This window comes from Helianthus annuus, chromosome 14, assembly GCF_002127325.2.
Source record: "Helianthus annuus cultivar XRQ/B chromosome 14, HanXRQr2.0-SUNRISE, whole genome shotgun sequence".
NCBI classification, from domain to species: Eukaryota; Viridiplantae; Streptophyta; class Magnoliopsida; order Asterales; family Asteraceae; genus Helianthus; species Helianthus annuus.
The window spans coordinates 93,572,911-93,591,796 of NC_035446.2; the positions used below are offsets into that span (position 1 = coordinate 93,572,911).

General features: G+C 34.0%; 1 protein-coding gene across 1 annotated transcript; it reads left to right on the plus strand.

The window, feature by feature from the left end:
* Positions 1 to 2,417: 2,417 nt before the first annotated feature.
* Positions 2,418 to 6,703, plus strand: LOC110908686. The gene is made up of 7 exons (XM_022153651.2): positions 2,418 to 2,876; positions 2,982 to 3,068; positions 3,167 to 3,436; positions 3,818 to 3,982; positions 4,138 to 4,191; positions 4,842 to 4,988; positions 5,949 to 6,703. The coding sequence occupies exons 1-7, from the start codon at positions 2,712 to 2,714 to the stop codon at positions 6,324 to 6,326; spliced, it is 1,266 nt and encodes a 421-aa protein (XP_022009343.1). The 5' UTR covers positions 2,418 to 2,711; the 3' UTR covers positions 6,327 to 6,703.
* Positions 6,704 to 18,886: the final 12,183 nt, after the last annotated feature.

An 18,886-nucleotide genomic window follows, 5' to 3' on the forward strand; every position in this document is an offset into this window, starting at 1 on the left:
TTTATGGGGTCCATATACAATTTAATATACCGAATCTACTATTTTTTTTAAAAAGATTGGGGTCCGGGGACCCCGGTGGCACCAATGTGGGTCCGCCCCTAGACTTAGGTCATTTATCTTGCTAACTCTTTCATTTAGATTATTTAGTTTGTTATTTATTTGACGATCTGACTCTACAACATCCTCTAGAAGTCAAGCTAGCCGTTCCAAGATGTCCACATTATTGTTGAAAGTTGACATACTAATACAGAGGAATTAACATGTCATTTACGTTATAACGTAACCAAATAAAACATAATTAAAAAAGGAATCGAGACTTATTAGCACATTATTACAAATAGGCCAAAGCACATAATCGTAGCAATGTTGTTTTATTAACATGATGATGGTAGCCATAAAGACCATGGAAAACTGCATACTTGTCATCACCACTGAGATATAGCGTAAACAAAAAGACAAAAAGTTGAAAACAAAATATACAAATCAAAATCGAGAGTTTATGTTTTAAGTGTGAAAAAGAATATTTGGGCTCAAAAATCTGAGTCATGCATGTTGCTTTTATTAAACTTTGATGGATTTTGTGAAATCAGATTCAAAATATCATAGCCAATTCACATTAACCAATTTTAAATAATGTTGTAAATTATATTATATTATAACAATATCAATTAGCAACAAAATCGATGGTTTACACTTACTTAGAAGCGCGACATGGCTGCAACAAATGTTGCCTAGCCAAATGGCATGCATAATATCATAGTAATTATACACATTTGCATCATCTACAATCAAGTGTGAACATACATTTTGTAATTCAGAATGGAAACTGGTACACAACATAAAATACCCACAAAGGGTACAAAAAAATAAACATAAAATACCCACAGAGGTACAATTCAATGAAGCACACATCAGCCTAGACAAAGGCTTAAATACCCACAAAGGGTACAAAAAAATAAACATAAAATACAACCAATCCCTGCGTAAAACACCCCAACTATAATGGGTACAACTCAACAAAGCACCCACTATCTGCAAATTGATAGCCATAAGAAACGTAGCAACCATTAAGCATAACTACAATGACATCCCATGCCTAAATGACTTTTAGGAATTAAAAAAAGTGAAGCTATTAGGGCTCAGAAGCTTAGCATGGCTACATTACATAATGCCATGCCAAATGAGAAAGTGTTAACTTTGAGACACAAGCTACAAGATCTACATGCCTGAAAGTAAATTGACTCGTATGCTTAAAGTTTTGATCTTGTAGACTTAACCACACAAGAGGTCAATCCCCTCACATGCAACGACTAAAAGAGTTAAATAGGAAAAAAAGCTATATGACTTGAAGCTTAAGAAGATCTAAGATAATAAACACTTTTTTACATTTATACTTAGAATGAACATACCTAACATATATTTGATTAGATAACATATATTTGATTGGATAGATGAGAGTAAAGTAGTAAAGCATGATGTGTTATTTGTTATTTGTCATTTCAATTGTTTGCTTATTCTATTATATGAACTAAGTAACTATATGTATTAATCTTTATGGATAATCACAATTTGAAAACAATGCTTGTCTAAGTTTCGCATTCAACCCCTGTTTCCCTCGTAATTAAAGGTGTCTTGTGGTTGGCATACTATATGTCTCATATACATTCTAAATCAAGTTGAAAAGCCCACTTGATTTATATTAGTGTTAACACGTATGTACAATTGAAAAGGCTTCGTTTGATCACATGTGTGAAATAAAGTCTTTGATGCAGAAAGGGGTTTGCCAAAATAAGGCTGGCTTGAAAGTCCCAACTAAAAGGACAGGCGGTGGTCCGACTCTCTCTGCATGTGTTTTGGCTCTCATGTGTCATTTTATTGAATCCATGAGTAGGACAAATGAATTACGACTTCAACCTAAAACGTAACTTAAAATATATAATATTCGGACGCACACACAAATGTCTTCTTCATAAATATCATTTTGCAACAGTCTGGCAACGAAGACAAACAAAGCCAACATATCGTCATACAGATTAGACACACCGTGTAAATGACTTCTCGCTCACTATTTTACCCATTAAGGATTTAAGAAAACTAAAAAATTAACATAACATATAACTAGACTACACCTAATTAAAGTTTAGAGTGTTTTCTTTTACTATATCACCCTTCTAGCATCCCTACAATCCAAATTAACATCAAATCATCACCCCAATCTTAGCTAATTATCCACTTTGTAATGATTCACATTCCTTCCTTTTCATACCTTTTGAACAAATCCTACCCTCTTTATTAGAAAAAGATAACCAAGGGCAGTATTGTCAAAACCCAAAAGTAAAAACAAGAGTTTGAAACAGTGTAGGGGTAAAATGGGAAAAACCAAAATAACAAACGACAAAGAAAACCAATAGGTGGGCACAGAAGAGATAAATGCACCTTCTCCGGCCGTACCCCTTCACACACTCCTTTGCTTTTCACCTTCTTCTCCTTTTACCCCTCGTGTTTATAAATCCAAAATTCAATCTAGAGAGAGAATCTTTCTTTCTGTGTGTGTGTGTGTGTGTTTAGAGAGAGAGGTGGAATCTTGAACCAGGGGTGCGTAGGATAAGCAGTAACAACAGGTCATGGTGGATGTGAGTGTCATTGGGAGGTTGTAGTTGAAAAAAGCTTTCATCTTTCTTCTGGGTTTTGGTTTTTACAAGGTTTTGTCAATGGCAGCTGCGTATTTTAGCAGAAACCGGTTGAGGTTGGGGTTCTTGTTCGTTGTTTTGGGTGTGTGCTTGCTATCTTGCGCCGCTAGACAGCCTTCTACTCAAAAACTTAAAGTTCATAAGCATCTAAAACGCCTCAATAAAAAACCTGTCAAGACCATTCAGGTTTCTTGAAATTTTTTATTTTAGTTTTACTTTTTTCTTGGTGATTTTATGATTTTTTTTTGTTAAATTATTTTTTTTTTGTTATTATTTGTGTGATATTTATAGAGTCCAGATGGGGATTTCATTGATTGTGTGCACATCACTCAGCAACCAGCTTTTGATCACCCATTTCTCAAAGATCACAAAATTCAGGTTTTATTTTTGTTGTGCATTCAAGATTTTTATAAAATGATTAAAACTTTTTTTTTTTTTTTGCATTTTTAATATTTTTTTTTTGTGGGTGTGGATAGATGAGGCCTAATTATCATCCAGAAGGGCTTTATGATGACAACAAAGTGAAAACAGAGTCCAATGAAAGAGAAAACTCAATCAAGCAGCTGTGGCACGTGAATGGCATGTGCCCTGAAGACACAATACCTATCAGAAGAACAAAAGAAGATGATGTTTTGAGAGCAAGTTCTGTTAAAAGATATGGAAAGAAGAAACATACAAGCATTGTTGATCCTAGAATCATCCCTAAATCTGCAGATCCAGATCTTGTTAATGAAAGTGGTCATCAGGTGAGCTACACCAAAATTCTTAAAAAAATTGGTAAAAAATGTTAATATAATAAAAAGAAGTTAAAAACAAAGAATTTAGCATGTTTATAGCAAAATAAAAAATACCCATGTTTTATTTGTACTAATTATTCAATGAGTATGTCTTTTTTTTTTTTTTTTTTTTTTTTTTTGTGTTTGAATGCAATATTTTAGTTTAGTAATTACCACATGGTTAGTTAGATTGGCAATAAATCATAATAATGAGTATGTTTTTTTTAGCTTTAATGAATGCATCATATTTAGGTAACTGTTTTGAGCTAAAATGATTATGGAATAGAGGAATTTGCTATTCTTTGTGTTTATTGAAGGTGTAATTCTATTATTATTGTAATATGTATGTAGCATGCAATAGCTTATGTTGAAGGAGAAAAATTCTATGGAGCAAAAGCAACAATGAATGTTTGGGAACCAAAGATTCAACAACCGAACGAGTTTAGCTTGTCTCAGATTTGGATTTTGGGTGGTTCTTTTGGTGAAGATCTTAACAGCATTGAGGCCGGTTGGCAGGTACTCGCTTCTCTCACACACACATGACACAACTTGTTAAGAAAATGTTGTTTCTCTTTTGATGATCGAGCTATTTGTGTGTCGGTTGTGCGGTTTTTGAACCGCTAGTGGCTACAATTACTAATTCTGATGTTCAAAATGTTGATGGTTTTCAGGTCAGCCCGGATCTTTACGGTGATAACAACACAAGATTGTTCACTTACTGGACTGTAAGTAACGAGTTTCAATGGGAACTTGGGGTGTGCATGGTTCAATTCGGTTCGGTTTTATAGTAAAACCGAACTCGTAACCATAATTGAAATGTTCGGTTTTTGGTTATTAAAAACCGTTTGGTTTCGGTTTTAGCAACGGTTCGGTTAGGTTTATCGGTTTTTGGAACAAAATTACATAAGATTCAAAAAATAAAAAATATAATTCAAGATTTAATAATCTTTCTTGTATATGTTCACATATAAATTATTATGTTTAACCTTTTTAATTGAAATCGTTCACATAAACCTAACTTATAATCTATTTTCATGTTTCTTTAATATTTTTACTAACACATTTTCTTTTATAATACTTTGAAAATCATTTAGTTTTTATGTTAAATTTTGTTATTTCTTGTAAGCAATGGATATATCATTTCAAAGATAAATAAACATAGTAACATTTTAATTATAAATATAAAATACTTATTCAAGCATTAAGCTTATAATTCCTAAATCAATATATAACAAACATTTAAAAAAATGACTTTTTAGGTTATTCGGTTCGGCAAAAAAATGACTTTTTAGGTTATTCGATTCGGTAAATCGTTTATTTCGGTTTTCTGCTTACCCCTGATGGGAAGGTGTTCTTTATTCGTTTGTTTTAACAGAGCGACGCGTATCAAGCGACGGGTTGCTACAATCTACTATGCTCAGGTTTCATTCAAATCAACAACAACATAGCAATGGGAGCAAGCATCTCCCCTGTTTCTGCATATAGGAATTCACAATATGATATCAGTATCCTTGTCTGGAAGGTAACTTCCAAATTCAACCCACTGACTTTGGTCTCTCTGGGCCACTAAAATTAATTTATTAGCACTTACTCAGAAATGGCTCACTTATCTTTAATTCTTTATTTTATTCATTTTTTTATATTCATTCTACTTGAAAAAAGTGGCACCTTTGTTGGGTTTCTTTGTTCTTTGATTTAAAAAAAGAAAAGTTATTATTATCTTGGTACAAATGCTGAGAATCTTTGGCATCTTCTTTGGTTTCCCCACTACTGACATAATTAGTGGTGTGTTTGTGATTAATTGAATCTGCTGCCTGGAACACAAGTATTAAAAAATGGAGAAAAAATCATATATTGGAACTACACGTGGCAAAAAGGCGGGTTGGGTAATGGGTCAAAACGGGTCAGTTAGGGTTGATCCGCAAACATTTTTTTTCTTTTACATTATATAAATAGTTAGTGCTTTATAACTAAAAAGACCATATAATTGCAACTATAATAAGGGCCGCAAACGAATCAAACGTTCAGCTAACAGTTTGTGAACAGTTTGGCAGGAAGTTTGTTTGTGTTTGTTTAATAAATGAATGAACATGAATAGAGGGCACGTGAACGAACGTTCGGTAATGTGTTCGTTTATATTTTACGGGTATGGTTGTTGTTGTTGTATTTTATTTAAATACTTCAGAATTCCGACAAATAAAATATTTAATAAGTATCATTGTATTATATATTATGTTCATGAACGCTTATTTGTGTTTCTTTATTTTCATTTGTGTTCATGAACGTTTGTTTGCATACGCTACCTAAAATTAACAAACGAACACGGACACGTTCATTTCCTTAGCGAACATAAAATCCCGTTCGGTAAGTGTTCATGAACAGTTCATGAACACATATATATTTCCTTAACAAACGAACACGAACACTTCGGTTTGTTTGCAGCCCTAACTACAATAAATCTAATTTTTTGATATTTTCTCAGGATCAAAAGGAGGGAAACTGGTGGATGCAATTCGGGAACGGTTACGTGTTGGGCTACTGGCCATCCTTCTTGTTTTCATATTTAGCCGACAGTGCGTCGATGATCGAGTGGGGAGGCGAGGTCGTTAACTCAGAGCCCGACGGGCAGCACACGACAACACAAATGGGCAGCGGGCGGTTTCCGGAAGAAGGGTTCGGAAAAGCTAGCTATTTCAGAAACATTCAAGTTGTTGACAAAGAAAATAACCTCAAGGCTCCTAAAGAAATAGGCACTTTCACAGAGCAATCCAACTGTTATGATGTTCAAACTGGGAGCAATAGTGATTGGGGTCACTACTTTTACTATGGAGGCCCTGGTAAAAACCCAAATTGCCCTTAACACCCCCTTGCTTTTGTTAAGTATTAAGTATTAACCTTAATCTGAAATCTACCCTTATGTTATATATAATTTTCTTTTTTATTTTTGTTGGTTTAAGTTGTAGGGGTTAGGTGGTACATGTGACCTTTAATGTGGTAGGAAGTTTTGGTTTTATTTTGTGGGGTGAATTTGAAAAGTACTCTCTTAATTCTAAGTGAATGGAGGGGATGTGGTAACTGGTAAGGTTTCTTTTTAAGTATGGGTTTTGAGATGTTCTTTTTAGCTTTTTGTTGTTTTTTTTGGAGTGGTTTGTTACTTTGTTACTCATAAAGTTGAATGGGGCTCTGAACATGGTTGTTGTACCAAAGTTGAGGGATTGAAGTTGTAACTTTGCAAAAGTGAAAGGTTGTTCCTTTGCATATTCTAAACTTAAAAGGGCTGTTGGTCAAAAGATGTATGTGAGTGAAGTGCATGACTGATGACACAATAACTTTTATCATATATGGTCGGTCATATGGACTTTGTTGAACATAGAAGTCTCAATTTACAAGGTAAAATTAGTGTAAATTGTCAAAATAGTTTCGGACCTTTGTTTGTTTCATCTAAAGTAACTTTTTTATACCATATTGTCTTCTACTTTTGGGATTTTTTGCCATTTTCATCTAAACATCTAATTTGCCTAATTTTTTCTATCAGACATTTGGATGAAATTAGATGAAAAAGACAAAAAAATCTCAAATCTCAAGGACGATCTTGGAAAAAAAAAAGTTAGACATTTGGATGAAAATGACAAAAAGTCCCAAAAGTGAAGAGCAATATGACAAAAAAAAAAGTTGTTTTAGATGAAACTGGTAAACATGCGCAAACCTTAGGGACGATTTTAGCCATTTACTCTTAAAATTAGTAAGGAAATCAAGATAAGTGAAAAATAAAATAAAAATGTGTTTTAAATTATTAAATGATTTCGATTGAATTTAAGGCAGTTAAATTCCACCTTGTAATTATTTTTCTAAATATAATAATACTTCCGAGTCAAAAAACTAATTTTAAATATATGATTTGAATCATAGTTTAAAGTTTTATAGAAAAACAAAATGTTGCATGTAATTTTTATTAGCAAATATATGGTTAGTAATTTAGTGTTATTGTAACCCATAAAGATTTTTAGTTTAACCCATAGAAGATAAATATATAAGCTTGAGATATGTTTTTTCTATGACTTAGTGTTTCATTTCTATTATTTTAATAATTTACATAATATTACTTTTAAGTTACATATCTCAACACCTCTCTCAATTGAATCAATTTTAATTAGAAATTCTACCAAATTATGTAAACTGCTGTTCTTATTAATCAAATAGTGCAAATAGTGTGCTTGTCTTAAACAAAAAGAATTGAATAATTGATGAATCGATTTAAGTCATTTACTATATGGTTATTATGATCCTATGCTTAGTATATATGTATACCATTTCTATGATATTTAATAATTATATAATCATGTGTAATAAAAACCTAAAAAGTAAATATTAGATGCAATTATTAATGCTTGAAGAACAATTTGTTATATCTTAACTAACTTTGAAACTTGTGATTCAAGAAAATGAAAATGGTATGTCACAGACTTGCCTAGTTTTGGTGGATGAGATGTCCACGAAAGTTGATTAATTCATTCATTTATTCTGGTCCCATGGGTTATGGTATCCAAGGCTTTTTATAACTGGGCCTCCTTTCATGAATAATGGTTCGTTTTTTTTTTTAAATTATATTATTATTATTATTATTATATTCTTACCTTTACAATTTATGCATATAAAGATGGAAATCGACAAATGAACATAATTCAAATACCATAAATAATTGAAATAAGACTAAATTGCCATTTTAGTTCCCGAGGTTTGATCAAAATTGTCACTTTAGTCCAAATAGTTTTTTTCTTGTTATTTTAGTCTAAATAGTTTTATTTTCTGCTATTTTAGTCTCTGACTTTTGTCATATTTTGCTATTTTTCATCCAACCAACTAACTCCATTCAAAAAATTTAGCTAACTTAGGTGAATTTTGGTCAAACCACAATTTTTTTTTGCAGGTGCGATGGTATGGGGATGGTGTTGTGCCGGTTTACAGTGAAGATGATGGCGGTGGTTGTTGGTTTTACCATGATGGCGGTGGTGTTGGTTGATGACGTGGGTGGCGGAAAAGTGGCCGGTGTTGGTGGAAATGGTGGGTGGTGATGGTGGTGGGGTGGGTGGGTGGTGACGGTGCAGGCAGGTGGTAGCGATGATAGAAGGTTGTGATAGGGTGGGAGGTGGTGGTGGTGGTCGATGAAAATGGAAAAAAATGGCAAAAGTCAGGGACTAAAATAACAGAAAACAAAACTATTTGAACTAAAATGGCAAGAAAAAAAACTATTTGGACTAAAGTGACAATTTTGATCAAACCTCAAGAACTAAAATGGCAGTTTACTCTTGAAATAACATAAATGAGCGTAATTGACAAAAATAAACGGAGGCAAACGGACCAAAACTAGCTTTTATATGTAAATTAGTGATTAATTACGATAAGCTCCTTTAAAAAGGTTATTTTTATTACTGCAAAGCATTATTACAAATTATTTAGGCTGAAGGGTGTGGGGGCATGGGTTGGATCATCACTCGACACATAGGACCATTAATGGATTACTACACCACCCCCTTTCCTCATCCGCCATGGTTCGCATGGATTAAACCAAGCCAACCATGGGTCTCCTCTCCTTTTTTCAATATTTCCTTTTCCTTTTCACAAAAATAAATTAAAATAAGAGAATATTGGCTTGAGTCATGACCACACCCTTATAGTAGTAGTTTTGGATGATGGATTAGAAGTGCGTGACATGACGCTGATGTGGAGGGTCATGGTGACCATAAGGGTCATGACCACACCTTATAGCCTTATATAAGTACTTATAAAACCACTCTTATCTTTAGGGGAAGGATCCACTAAAAAGTGCCTAAGTTGTCACACCCAACCGATGGCGGAAACATCGGGGTGCGACACTAAGTGTTCAGATTGCTCATGAGATTTCATAACAACGTAAGTTTCAATATAGATTAATTAAGGGGAAGGATCCACTAAAACGACATCACCAATCCAAAAGTATCAAATACAACCATAATTCATTGTTCGCATTCTAGATTAGACTAGGTGGGTTTCTAAGAATCGGTCCTAGCTTGATTTCCATGATTCAGCATCCTATCAGCCTGCAACATGTATTAAAATAGAGTCAGTACAAAAATATACCGGCGAGTATACAAGTTTGAGTTATATAGCATAGTAGATTTAAAAGACTCATATTCATCATGTAAGTGATAACAAAATAGTTTCAGCCATGCTAGTGTTCGCAGTCCAAGTGATAGCCCAAGTGTCCCGATGCTTTGGTGTTTTTCCAAGACTCAAGGAAAACTAGAATCCTCCTAACAATACCCCCGAGAGTAATGGGGAGGTGTATCTTCCTATAGCGCTACTATTATTAAGGCGGAACTACACACTCTGGATTAAACGTTCACATAGCACAAAGAATCAAGAATCACAAGTTTCACATACACATAGGATAGAGTTTAGATTCAAAAGTATCAAGTTTCATAGTTTGATAGAATACATGTTGCATCCCAAAGTTTAAAACAAAAAGGGATCGAGTATACTCACAGTGATTGCTTAACAGCTTAACTGTTATTGGATCAAAGGGAGCTCTTTAGAATTAGCCTGATTAGATTACAATAGATAAGTGTCGGACAGAATAACGAGATTGCGTAAAGTGATTAGATTACAATAGATAAGTGTCGGACAGAATAACGAGGTTTCCAAAGTTTCAAGTTTCTGATTCAAAAGATTCTAAGTGTTGAAAGGTTACAAGGCACATGTCACTTCGATCGAATGGCCGTTCGATCGGACGGCAGTCCGATTGGATTGCCATTCGATCGTCATGACTTGTTCCATTTTGCAATTTGTAAAGTTTTTAAGTTTCTGGTTTAACGGTGACGACACGGTACGTCTTGAGACAATGGTAAACACATCAATGTTTAGCCGGTCTGATCGGATGGGAACCACCTCGTCCGATCAGGTGTCTGTTCTTGATAGTGTTCACGTCGGAATCTATACTTCGGTCATCTTCTCCGGCAACAATCCATTTTCCAAGCCGACTCCAGACTAATCATCAAGTCTACAATCTGTTTGGGTCCGGATTCCACCGTTTTAAGTACAAGTTTAAGAACAATGATGAAGAAAAACATAAGTTTTAGCTGAAAGTCCAGATTTAGTAAAGATTCAGTGTAGAAACACACGAAATTCCTTAGATCTGAGCTAGATCTTGACTAGAATGACATCACACAAAAGTTTGTACAAACCGCCATGATGATGTCATCCTCAAAGGCTCAAATTTTAGAGACTTCACGGTGAAAAGTGAGATTTCAAAGGAGAATCTCGTAGAGAATAGTGTGTAGATCAAAGATGTACAAGAATCTAGTGTGAAACGTACCAAAATTGCCGAGAAATGGAAGAAAAGGGCTCAAAAGCGTGAGTGCGTGCGTCTGGATCGGAGGAGGCTGTCACATCAGTGAGAAATGATGTGACAGCTCCTATTTATAGTGCAAGGAGGAGTTAAGGCGGTGTGTCACATGGATCGGATGGCACTTCGATCGAATGGCCCTCCGATCGGATGGTCATCCGATCGGATTGCCATTCGGTCAATCCCATCCTTTCCGCGTTCCCGTCTTTGTTTCGTTTTGCGAGTTAGATTAAGCGTTGTGTTGCGTATTATTGGGTAATAGTATCAAATAACTAGATTACATTATTAACACCCAAAGTTTCCAAGTTTCATAGTTTCCGCCAGTGACAAGTCTCCAGTCTCTCGTTCAACCAAGTCTCAGGTTTCACGAGTCTCAAGAGTCAAGCACCAAAGTATCAAGTATCAAAAATCAAGAATCTAGTTTCCAAGTATCAAGAATCAAGCCTCAAGAATCAAGTATCAAGAATCAAGCCTCAAGAGTCAAGTATCAAGAATCAAGTCTCATAGTGTTAAATATCAAGAATTAAGTTTCTAGAATCAAGAATCAAACATCAGAGTATTAAGAATCAAGAATCTAGATTTAAGCATCACAAGTATCAAAAATATCAAGTATCATATAGTTTAGGGACTAAAATTGACAATAGCTAAAAGTATAGGGACGCAGGTGTTACATAAGTAGCCTAAGGAGGATTGTAATAATGACATGTGACACTCCTTATAAGTAGGAAGGAAGAGCATTTTGGTACTAAAACATTTTTGTCCTTATAAGTAGTAGTGTGAAAATGACATGTGACACACCTTTTGTTTTCTAAAAAATACAAAAAAAATGTAGTACAAAAAATCTAGCACAAGAAACCCAGTACAAAAAATATAGCACAAAAAATCCAGTACAAAAAATATAGCACAAAAAAATTCAGCTCAAAAAATCTAGCACAAAAAATTTAGAAAAACAAATTTAACACAAAAAATTTAGCACAAAAAATTTAGCATAAAAATATAGCACAAAAATGTTATACAACATAAAAATATAACACATTTTGTGGGTTTTTTAGCTGTCATATTTTATATAGCAATATGATACTCAAATTAAAAATAAAAAGACTTGAAAGTATATTTAAAGTACTCAAGTTGCTTCCATAAGTTATTGTATTATTGTTATAAACTCTAATACTAGTGTTTAGAAAGCTGGAATACTGTTTTGAAATGGAGAAAAAGACTTGAAAGTATATTTAAAGTACTCAAGTTGCTTCCATAAGTTATTGGTGAAAAGAGCCATATTTAACCATATATGTGAATGTGTGGCGTGTTAAGTACCAAATGAAGTACCAACATATTGAATGGAGTTTAGTATGCAACTATGCATACATATATATGATAAGTAATCCAAAGTATTATTAGCCAAGGGTAATGACAAGTAACTGCGAAGCTAGATAAGCTAGTCGTGAAATATGTGTAGAAGGATGATGCCATGCATACTCAAGAGGTTATATGAACATGGTTTGGGCGTAATAGAAAAGGGTTTGAGCTTTAGGTCAGTTGAAAAGATTATTTCTTTTGAAAAAAAGTTGGAACATTCAAGTGAAAGTTGTGAGCTTGTTTGAATTATATTGTGTAAACGCATCTTTTAGGGTTTTGACAGATCTAATGATAAAATAAACATTCTAGATCCTTAAACAACAAACTTCAAGACCACTAAATCAGGAACTAGAATATATTTTCAAGCTTCAAGGCCACTAAATTTTCAAGAGTAGAGAAGAAGAAAGAGATAAGAGTTCCATATCTTAATCGGTATATTATAGATCACTCTTAGGTAGACTTGGTCATTTGTTTTATAAGTATGGAGTGTTTTCTGTCACTATGTTTGTTATTTTAAGATAACTAGATGTAAGACCCCGCCGCGTTGCGGTCGGGGCTTACAAATTCAGCCGGTATGGGTTAGTTGGTAATTAAGGGGTTATTTGTTTACCTCTTAATGAGGGTCTGAATGGTTCAGACAAACCTCTTACTGATTTAACACTTAATGATTCATACTGTTTGTTTCGTGAGTAAATGTCTGAATGGTTCAGACATTTGGATCTGAATGATTAATTATTATACTAAGTCTCAATGGTTAAGACCTCTAATCTGAATTGGTCAGGCATTTGTCTCTGAACGGTTAAGCATTATACTGTCTCTTAATAGTTCAGACCTCATACTGCTTAAGCATTTAATAGTTCAGAACTCTTATTAGTTCAGCACTTAACCATTCAAAAGTTACCAAACAACCCCTAAACATTATACATGAGCTCCATGTTACGGCCGGTGTATTCGGTACAGGTACCCACTTTTCTTGTTTTTCAGTACCGGTACCGAACGGGTACCGTACTCATCCCTACCTAACAATGTTACCAATTAATAGTATATAAATAAATACTACAGTACATGGTTTTATCATAAAGCAATGTCCCACTTTATAAGCTAAAAATACAAGTTTTAATGCCTAATAATGTTACAAATTAAGAGTATATAAATAAATTTTGAACAACTTCATTTAGAACAAAAAAAAAAACCACTAAAGCACATGTACAACTCATATATACACAAACTTGTTGCAAAATAATAGTATATAAATAAATAATTTATAATTTATTATTAGAGTTTTTTTAGGTGGGGATGAAGCCATCCATAGCCTATATTGTCCAAAAAAAATAATAAAAAAAATAAGAAAATAAATGCTTCAAATATAGAAACAACATATAAAACACACTATACAACAACTAAAGCACAACAATGTTTTAAATTAATAGTATATAAATAAGTTTTATAGTTTTTTATTTTATTGTTATTTTGTATTGTATTGTATTGTATCACTCATAGTTTATATATATATATATATATATATATATATATATATATATATATATATATTTCTAATTATCTCTACCCAAAGCTTAGTTGATTAATAAATATTAGTGGTGGCAAAGTGGGCAAGCTGGATGAGTTTGGGTAATGGGTCAAGATGGGTTTGAGTTAGGATGAGTATGGGTCAGGATGGTTATTTAAAATAAAAAGGCTGGATGGGTAATAGGTCAAGATCGGTTTGGGTTAGGATGAGTTTAGGTTAATATAAGTTTGGGTAAAGATGAGATGAAAAATAATTAAAAAAACATAAAATAAAAAAGACAAAAAAATTAATAAAAATATAAAATTTCTAAAAAAAATTCTAAAAAAAACCTAAAAAATAAAAAAATTTAAAAAAATAAAAAAATCATAAAAATTCTAAAACATCCAAAAATATTCTAAGAAATAAAACAAATAAAAAAATTTGTAAAAAATTCAAAAAAGTCTAAAAAGTCAAAAAAATTCTAAAAAATAAAAAACATTATAAAAAATCAAAAAAAATCATAAAAACTCAAAAAAATCCAAAAAATTCTTAAAAATCAAAAAAATTCTAAAAAATCAAAAAAATTCTTAAAAATCTAAAAAATCAAAAAAAAAAATCTAAAACATGAAAAAAATTATAAAAATTCAAAAAAATTATAGAACATGAAGAAAAATCTAAAAAAATAAAAAAATCATAAAAATTCTAAAAACATCTAAAAAAATCCAAAAAATTCTAAAAAAAATCAAAAAATTCTAAAAAAAATCTATCAAAATAAAAAAAATGGTCTTTTAATATTTTATTATAACAAACTAAAAAAATTAACCATTTTGCCCTTCATTAAAAGGGAGGAAAAAAACAAAAAAACTGGATGTTAACTGAAAAATCTGACCAGATTTTGATTTTGGATGAAAATGACAACAAAATTGAAACCATATGGACCTATATTCAAAAAATTTGAATTTTGAATTAAAATGACAAAAATTACCAAACCTCAGAGCCCATTTTGAGAGTTTACTCAAACAATATATCATGATTAAACATACAAACAGAATCAAGGAAACGAAAGGATGTGTGTTTTTCACCAAAAAGGTATATGCTCAAATGGCTAAGCAAATTAAAGAGCGAAAAATCTAATCTTTCTATTCAACACTAAAATTGCTTTCACCTTTTCACCAACCCATTTTTTAAGTCCTCAATTTTTGGAGGCCCTAAATTGTTGCCTAGATTTTTATACCTATTAGGCAAGCCCTGGATCAACTTCTATTCTTCTTTATCTCCGTTTTCATCTTCATCTTCATTTACACACAACTAAATAACAAAAAGCCATTCATCCCGTTTCCATAATCACCATGAGGGGCGTAGCTTTCAAGGGGCCTGGAGGGGCGCCCGACCCTCCAAACTTTTCGCTTAGTAGTGTTACGCATGTACGTTTCTTATATTTCTTTTTAGGTATATACGTTTTTGACCCCCCGGTTTTATAAAAAAAAATTTCAAGCTTCGCCACTGATCACCATCACCCTTTGAGAAAATAGAAAAACATTGTTGAAATCAACATGACCTAAAAAACTCCCAAAGACAAACAATTACGCAAGAATTTAAAAATAAAAAACCAGCAAAGAGCCTACAATGAGCCAAAATTGCATCAAGTCCATCGCGTTTCTTGTTCATGTGTTTTTTATAATGATTGTCACAGATCGCAACATATACCTAGTCATTTAGATCGCCTTTTTGTCAATACACTCCACAACCTTATCACGCAACTATGTTTTCTATTAGCAAATTTAACATAAACTAGAATTGCGTCCCGCCGCAATGCGGCGGGGATTCTTTAGTTATAACTAAGTCGATCTAGGATCCGCACGTTATGTTAAACCTATCAAACAGGAAAAAATAGACGATGTAAAAACGTTCACCCACACACGCATGTTGCGTCGTGTTAACTCGCAAAATTTAGAACGAAACGTAAAAACGTTAAATCAAAGACGCACGTTGCGATGTGTTTAGTCACAAAATTTAGAACCAAGCATAAAGCAAAAAATTTGCGGAAAATGAAAACTATTAAGGGCCAAAGTTGAAAGTAAAAAAAGTTGTGAGGATAGATTGCAAAAGATAAAAAGTTTGGGGTTAAAAGTAAAAACAAATTGTTTTGGGTTAAAAGTAATTTATGAAATACTTTTGGTTGAAAAATAAAAAAAAAAATCTATTTTTTTGGAAAACCCCCAAAGCCAAGGTTACAACAACCATATGCATAACCATTTTTTCTTTGAAAACCCCTCAAAGCACACCCCGCGGGGCGTAAAACGGTGTCAAATAATACTAATGCCACACAACCGTCATCGACCACTAACACTGACTCGACCTAGGATCTGAGTGTTGCGACGAACCTGTCAAACATGAAAAAATAGTGGTAAAAACGTTGAACCATACATGCACGTTGCGCCGTGTTAACTTGCAAAATTTGAAACAAAGCATAAAAAGGTTGAACCGGTCGTACGTTACGTCGTATTAACTCGAAAAATTTAGAACTATACGTAAAACGAAAATTTGCGAAAGATGAAAAGTATAAGTGACAAAAGTTGTGAAGTTAAATTGCAAATAATGAAAAGTTTTGGGTTAAAGTTAAAAAACAAATTATGTAGGGTTAAAATTGTAAAAGGTAAAAACCTTTGGGTTCAAAACTGGGGTAGCCCAGTTGGCCACCGACACCCACCTCTTCTCAGAGGTACCGGGTTCGAGTCTTGGGAGTGTCATATGTCGCCCAGGGTAAGAACTCGGCATGGGGAAGTCACCGCGGAGCTAGCTTGGTCGGGTAGCGGCTCCCGGAGTGAGATCACTCCGGCGGTTGGGAGGACCGTGCACTATCCCCCCCCCCCCAAAGTAAAAAATCAAGTTTTGTTTTTGAAAAAATCCCAAAGCATAATGTACAACTTGAATTGCACATTTTTGTTGCTAATTTATAATTTATAATTTTTAGCTAGTAGAAACGGCCAAACATGTGACAAAATTACAGAGGTTTAGTGTAACGAAATGTATATATCAAGTTTAAGTTAATATCACACACTCATGTCTATCTCTTTTTATATGTACATAGATATATATAGAGAAATAGAGTGAAAAATGGTATGAAAATAAGATATAAGAATGTAGGAATAATGAGAGCCACTTTATACATTTTGCAAGTAAATAGGTTCTTTTACGGTTAAGTTAGTTGATATACTACTTAACCATATCATTTTCATTACACATGGACATATTTTAATATGACACGTGTGACATTTTAACTCCATTTAAATTTCTTAACTCAACAGATTTGACTATTTGAGCCACCGTTAAGTCACCCAAAATAATGTGTAGTGAGAATGGTTTGAGACTTTGAAGATGTATAATATAGAGCGTCCATTAGCTAAATTTCAATAAATAGGTCTTGTTTTGGTCATTTTTTAAATTTCAATAAAAAGGTCTTGTTTTGGTCGTTTTAATATTTTTTTTTTTTTTTTGCAAAAACCTATTGATACGCTTTTAAAAATGTCAGAACCAAACTTGTCATGTTAGTTGGTTGAATCGGACTAGTGAAAACTGAAAACGATTTGGTTTGACAATTTGTACAAGTTTTGTTTTGAAGGAGTTGGGCTTTTATTAAGTTTCTAGAATTAATAAAGGGGTCATGCTAATTACACACGCCAAAAATAATTTTCACACTCCTAAGCGCCGCGTTATGGCCAAAGCGGGGCGCTTAGGACGACAAAAGTTGATACGAGGTTTCGAATGACTGACTGACTGACACAGAGACATAAAGGTGATACGAGGTTTCAGTCGCCCCGTGAACCCTAAGCGCCGCGCTTTGGCCATAGCGCGGCGCTTCGACCCCAAATGTTGCCTTTAAATCCCTGGACAGACTCGACATTCATAATTCGGATTGTTTTTTGTCGATCTTCTTTGCTCTATTAGTTACATGTTTTGAAAAAATGATGTCGTGGTTAAGTAATTATCTTTTCGGTCAATATTCTGACGAGTCAGTTGTTCCTGATTCTTACGAGGGGACCGCTATTTCTGACTCGTTTGAGAAACCGGTGTCGTCCAACTTGAGGGAGACAGAGGTTGTATCTGGCATTCATTATCGTGATAACACGGTGCAGCTGGATTTGAATACCCCTGTGGAGGACCCTTACGCACAACAAGGTTATTCGAATTTCGGTTACGGTGGCGACTATAGCTTTGTACAGCAGGAGTGTTATCCAAACGACAGTTACGGTTGTCAACAGAGCTTACAAGGTTATTCGAATTTCGGTTACGGTGGCGAGCAAAGCTTTGTACAGCAGGAGTGTTATCCAAACCAGAGTTACGGTTGTGAACAGAGCTTTAAACATCAAGTCTATTCGAACCTCGGTGACGATGGTGAGCCGGAGGATGTGTCTGTTGACGAGGAAGGTTGTTACCCGGTTACATTTTCGTTTGATACAACGCAGACCTTTTCGTCACGTAAAGAGTTGGTGCGTTGGGTACAAGACACGGCAAAAGACAATGGTTACCTCATTGTGACTAAGAGGTCGAATAAAAGAGGAGAGAATTACAAGATTTGGTTTCAATGTACTTTTGGTGGGGAGCATAAGAGTATAGCTACACAGAGGAAAACGGGTAGCAAGAAAATAGGCTGCCCGTTCGAGATGATCGGGTTTTCGGAATCATCCGGCAGTGTTTGGAGGATCGAGGTGACGAAGGCGAAGCATAACCACACTCCTATTGAAAACTTCGAGGGTCACGCGTATGCGAGAAGGCTTTCTTCGGAGGACAAAAAACTGGTTAAGGAGTTGGCAGAGCAAGATATTCCCAACCAAAGTATCTGGCGAACGCTGACAAAAAACAATCCGGCTAGAAAGCTTATTCCGAAAGATATACACAACGTTGTTCAGAAGATCAACGCCGAAAAAAATGTCGGTAAGTCTCCGATGCAAAAACTTGAAAACATTCTTATCGAAAAAAATTACACTTATTACATGCGCACGAATGAGATATCGAACGAAGTTGAAGACGTCTTCTTTGTTCACGAAAAATCATTCACTATGTGGTGTGCCTTCCTGCATGTGCTATGATTGACGCCACCTACAAAACGAACATGTACAACCTGCCATTTGTTCAGGTCGTAGGCATGACGTCGACAAACAAATCGTTTACGGCT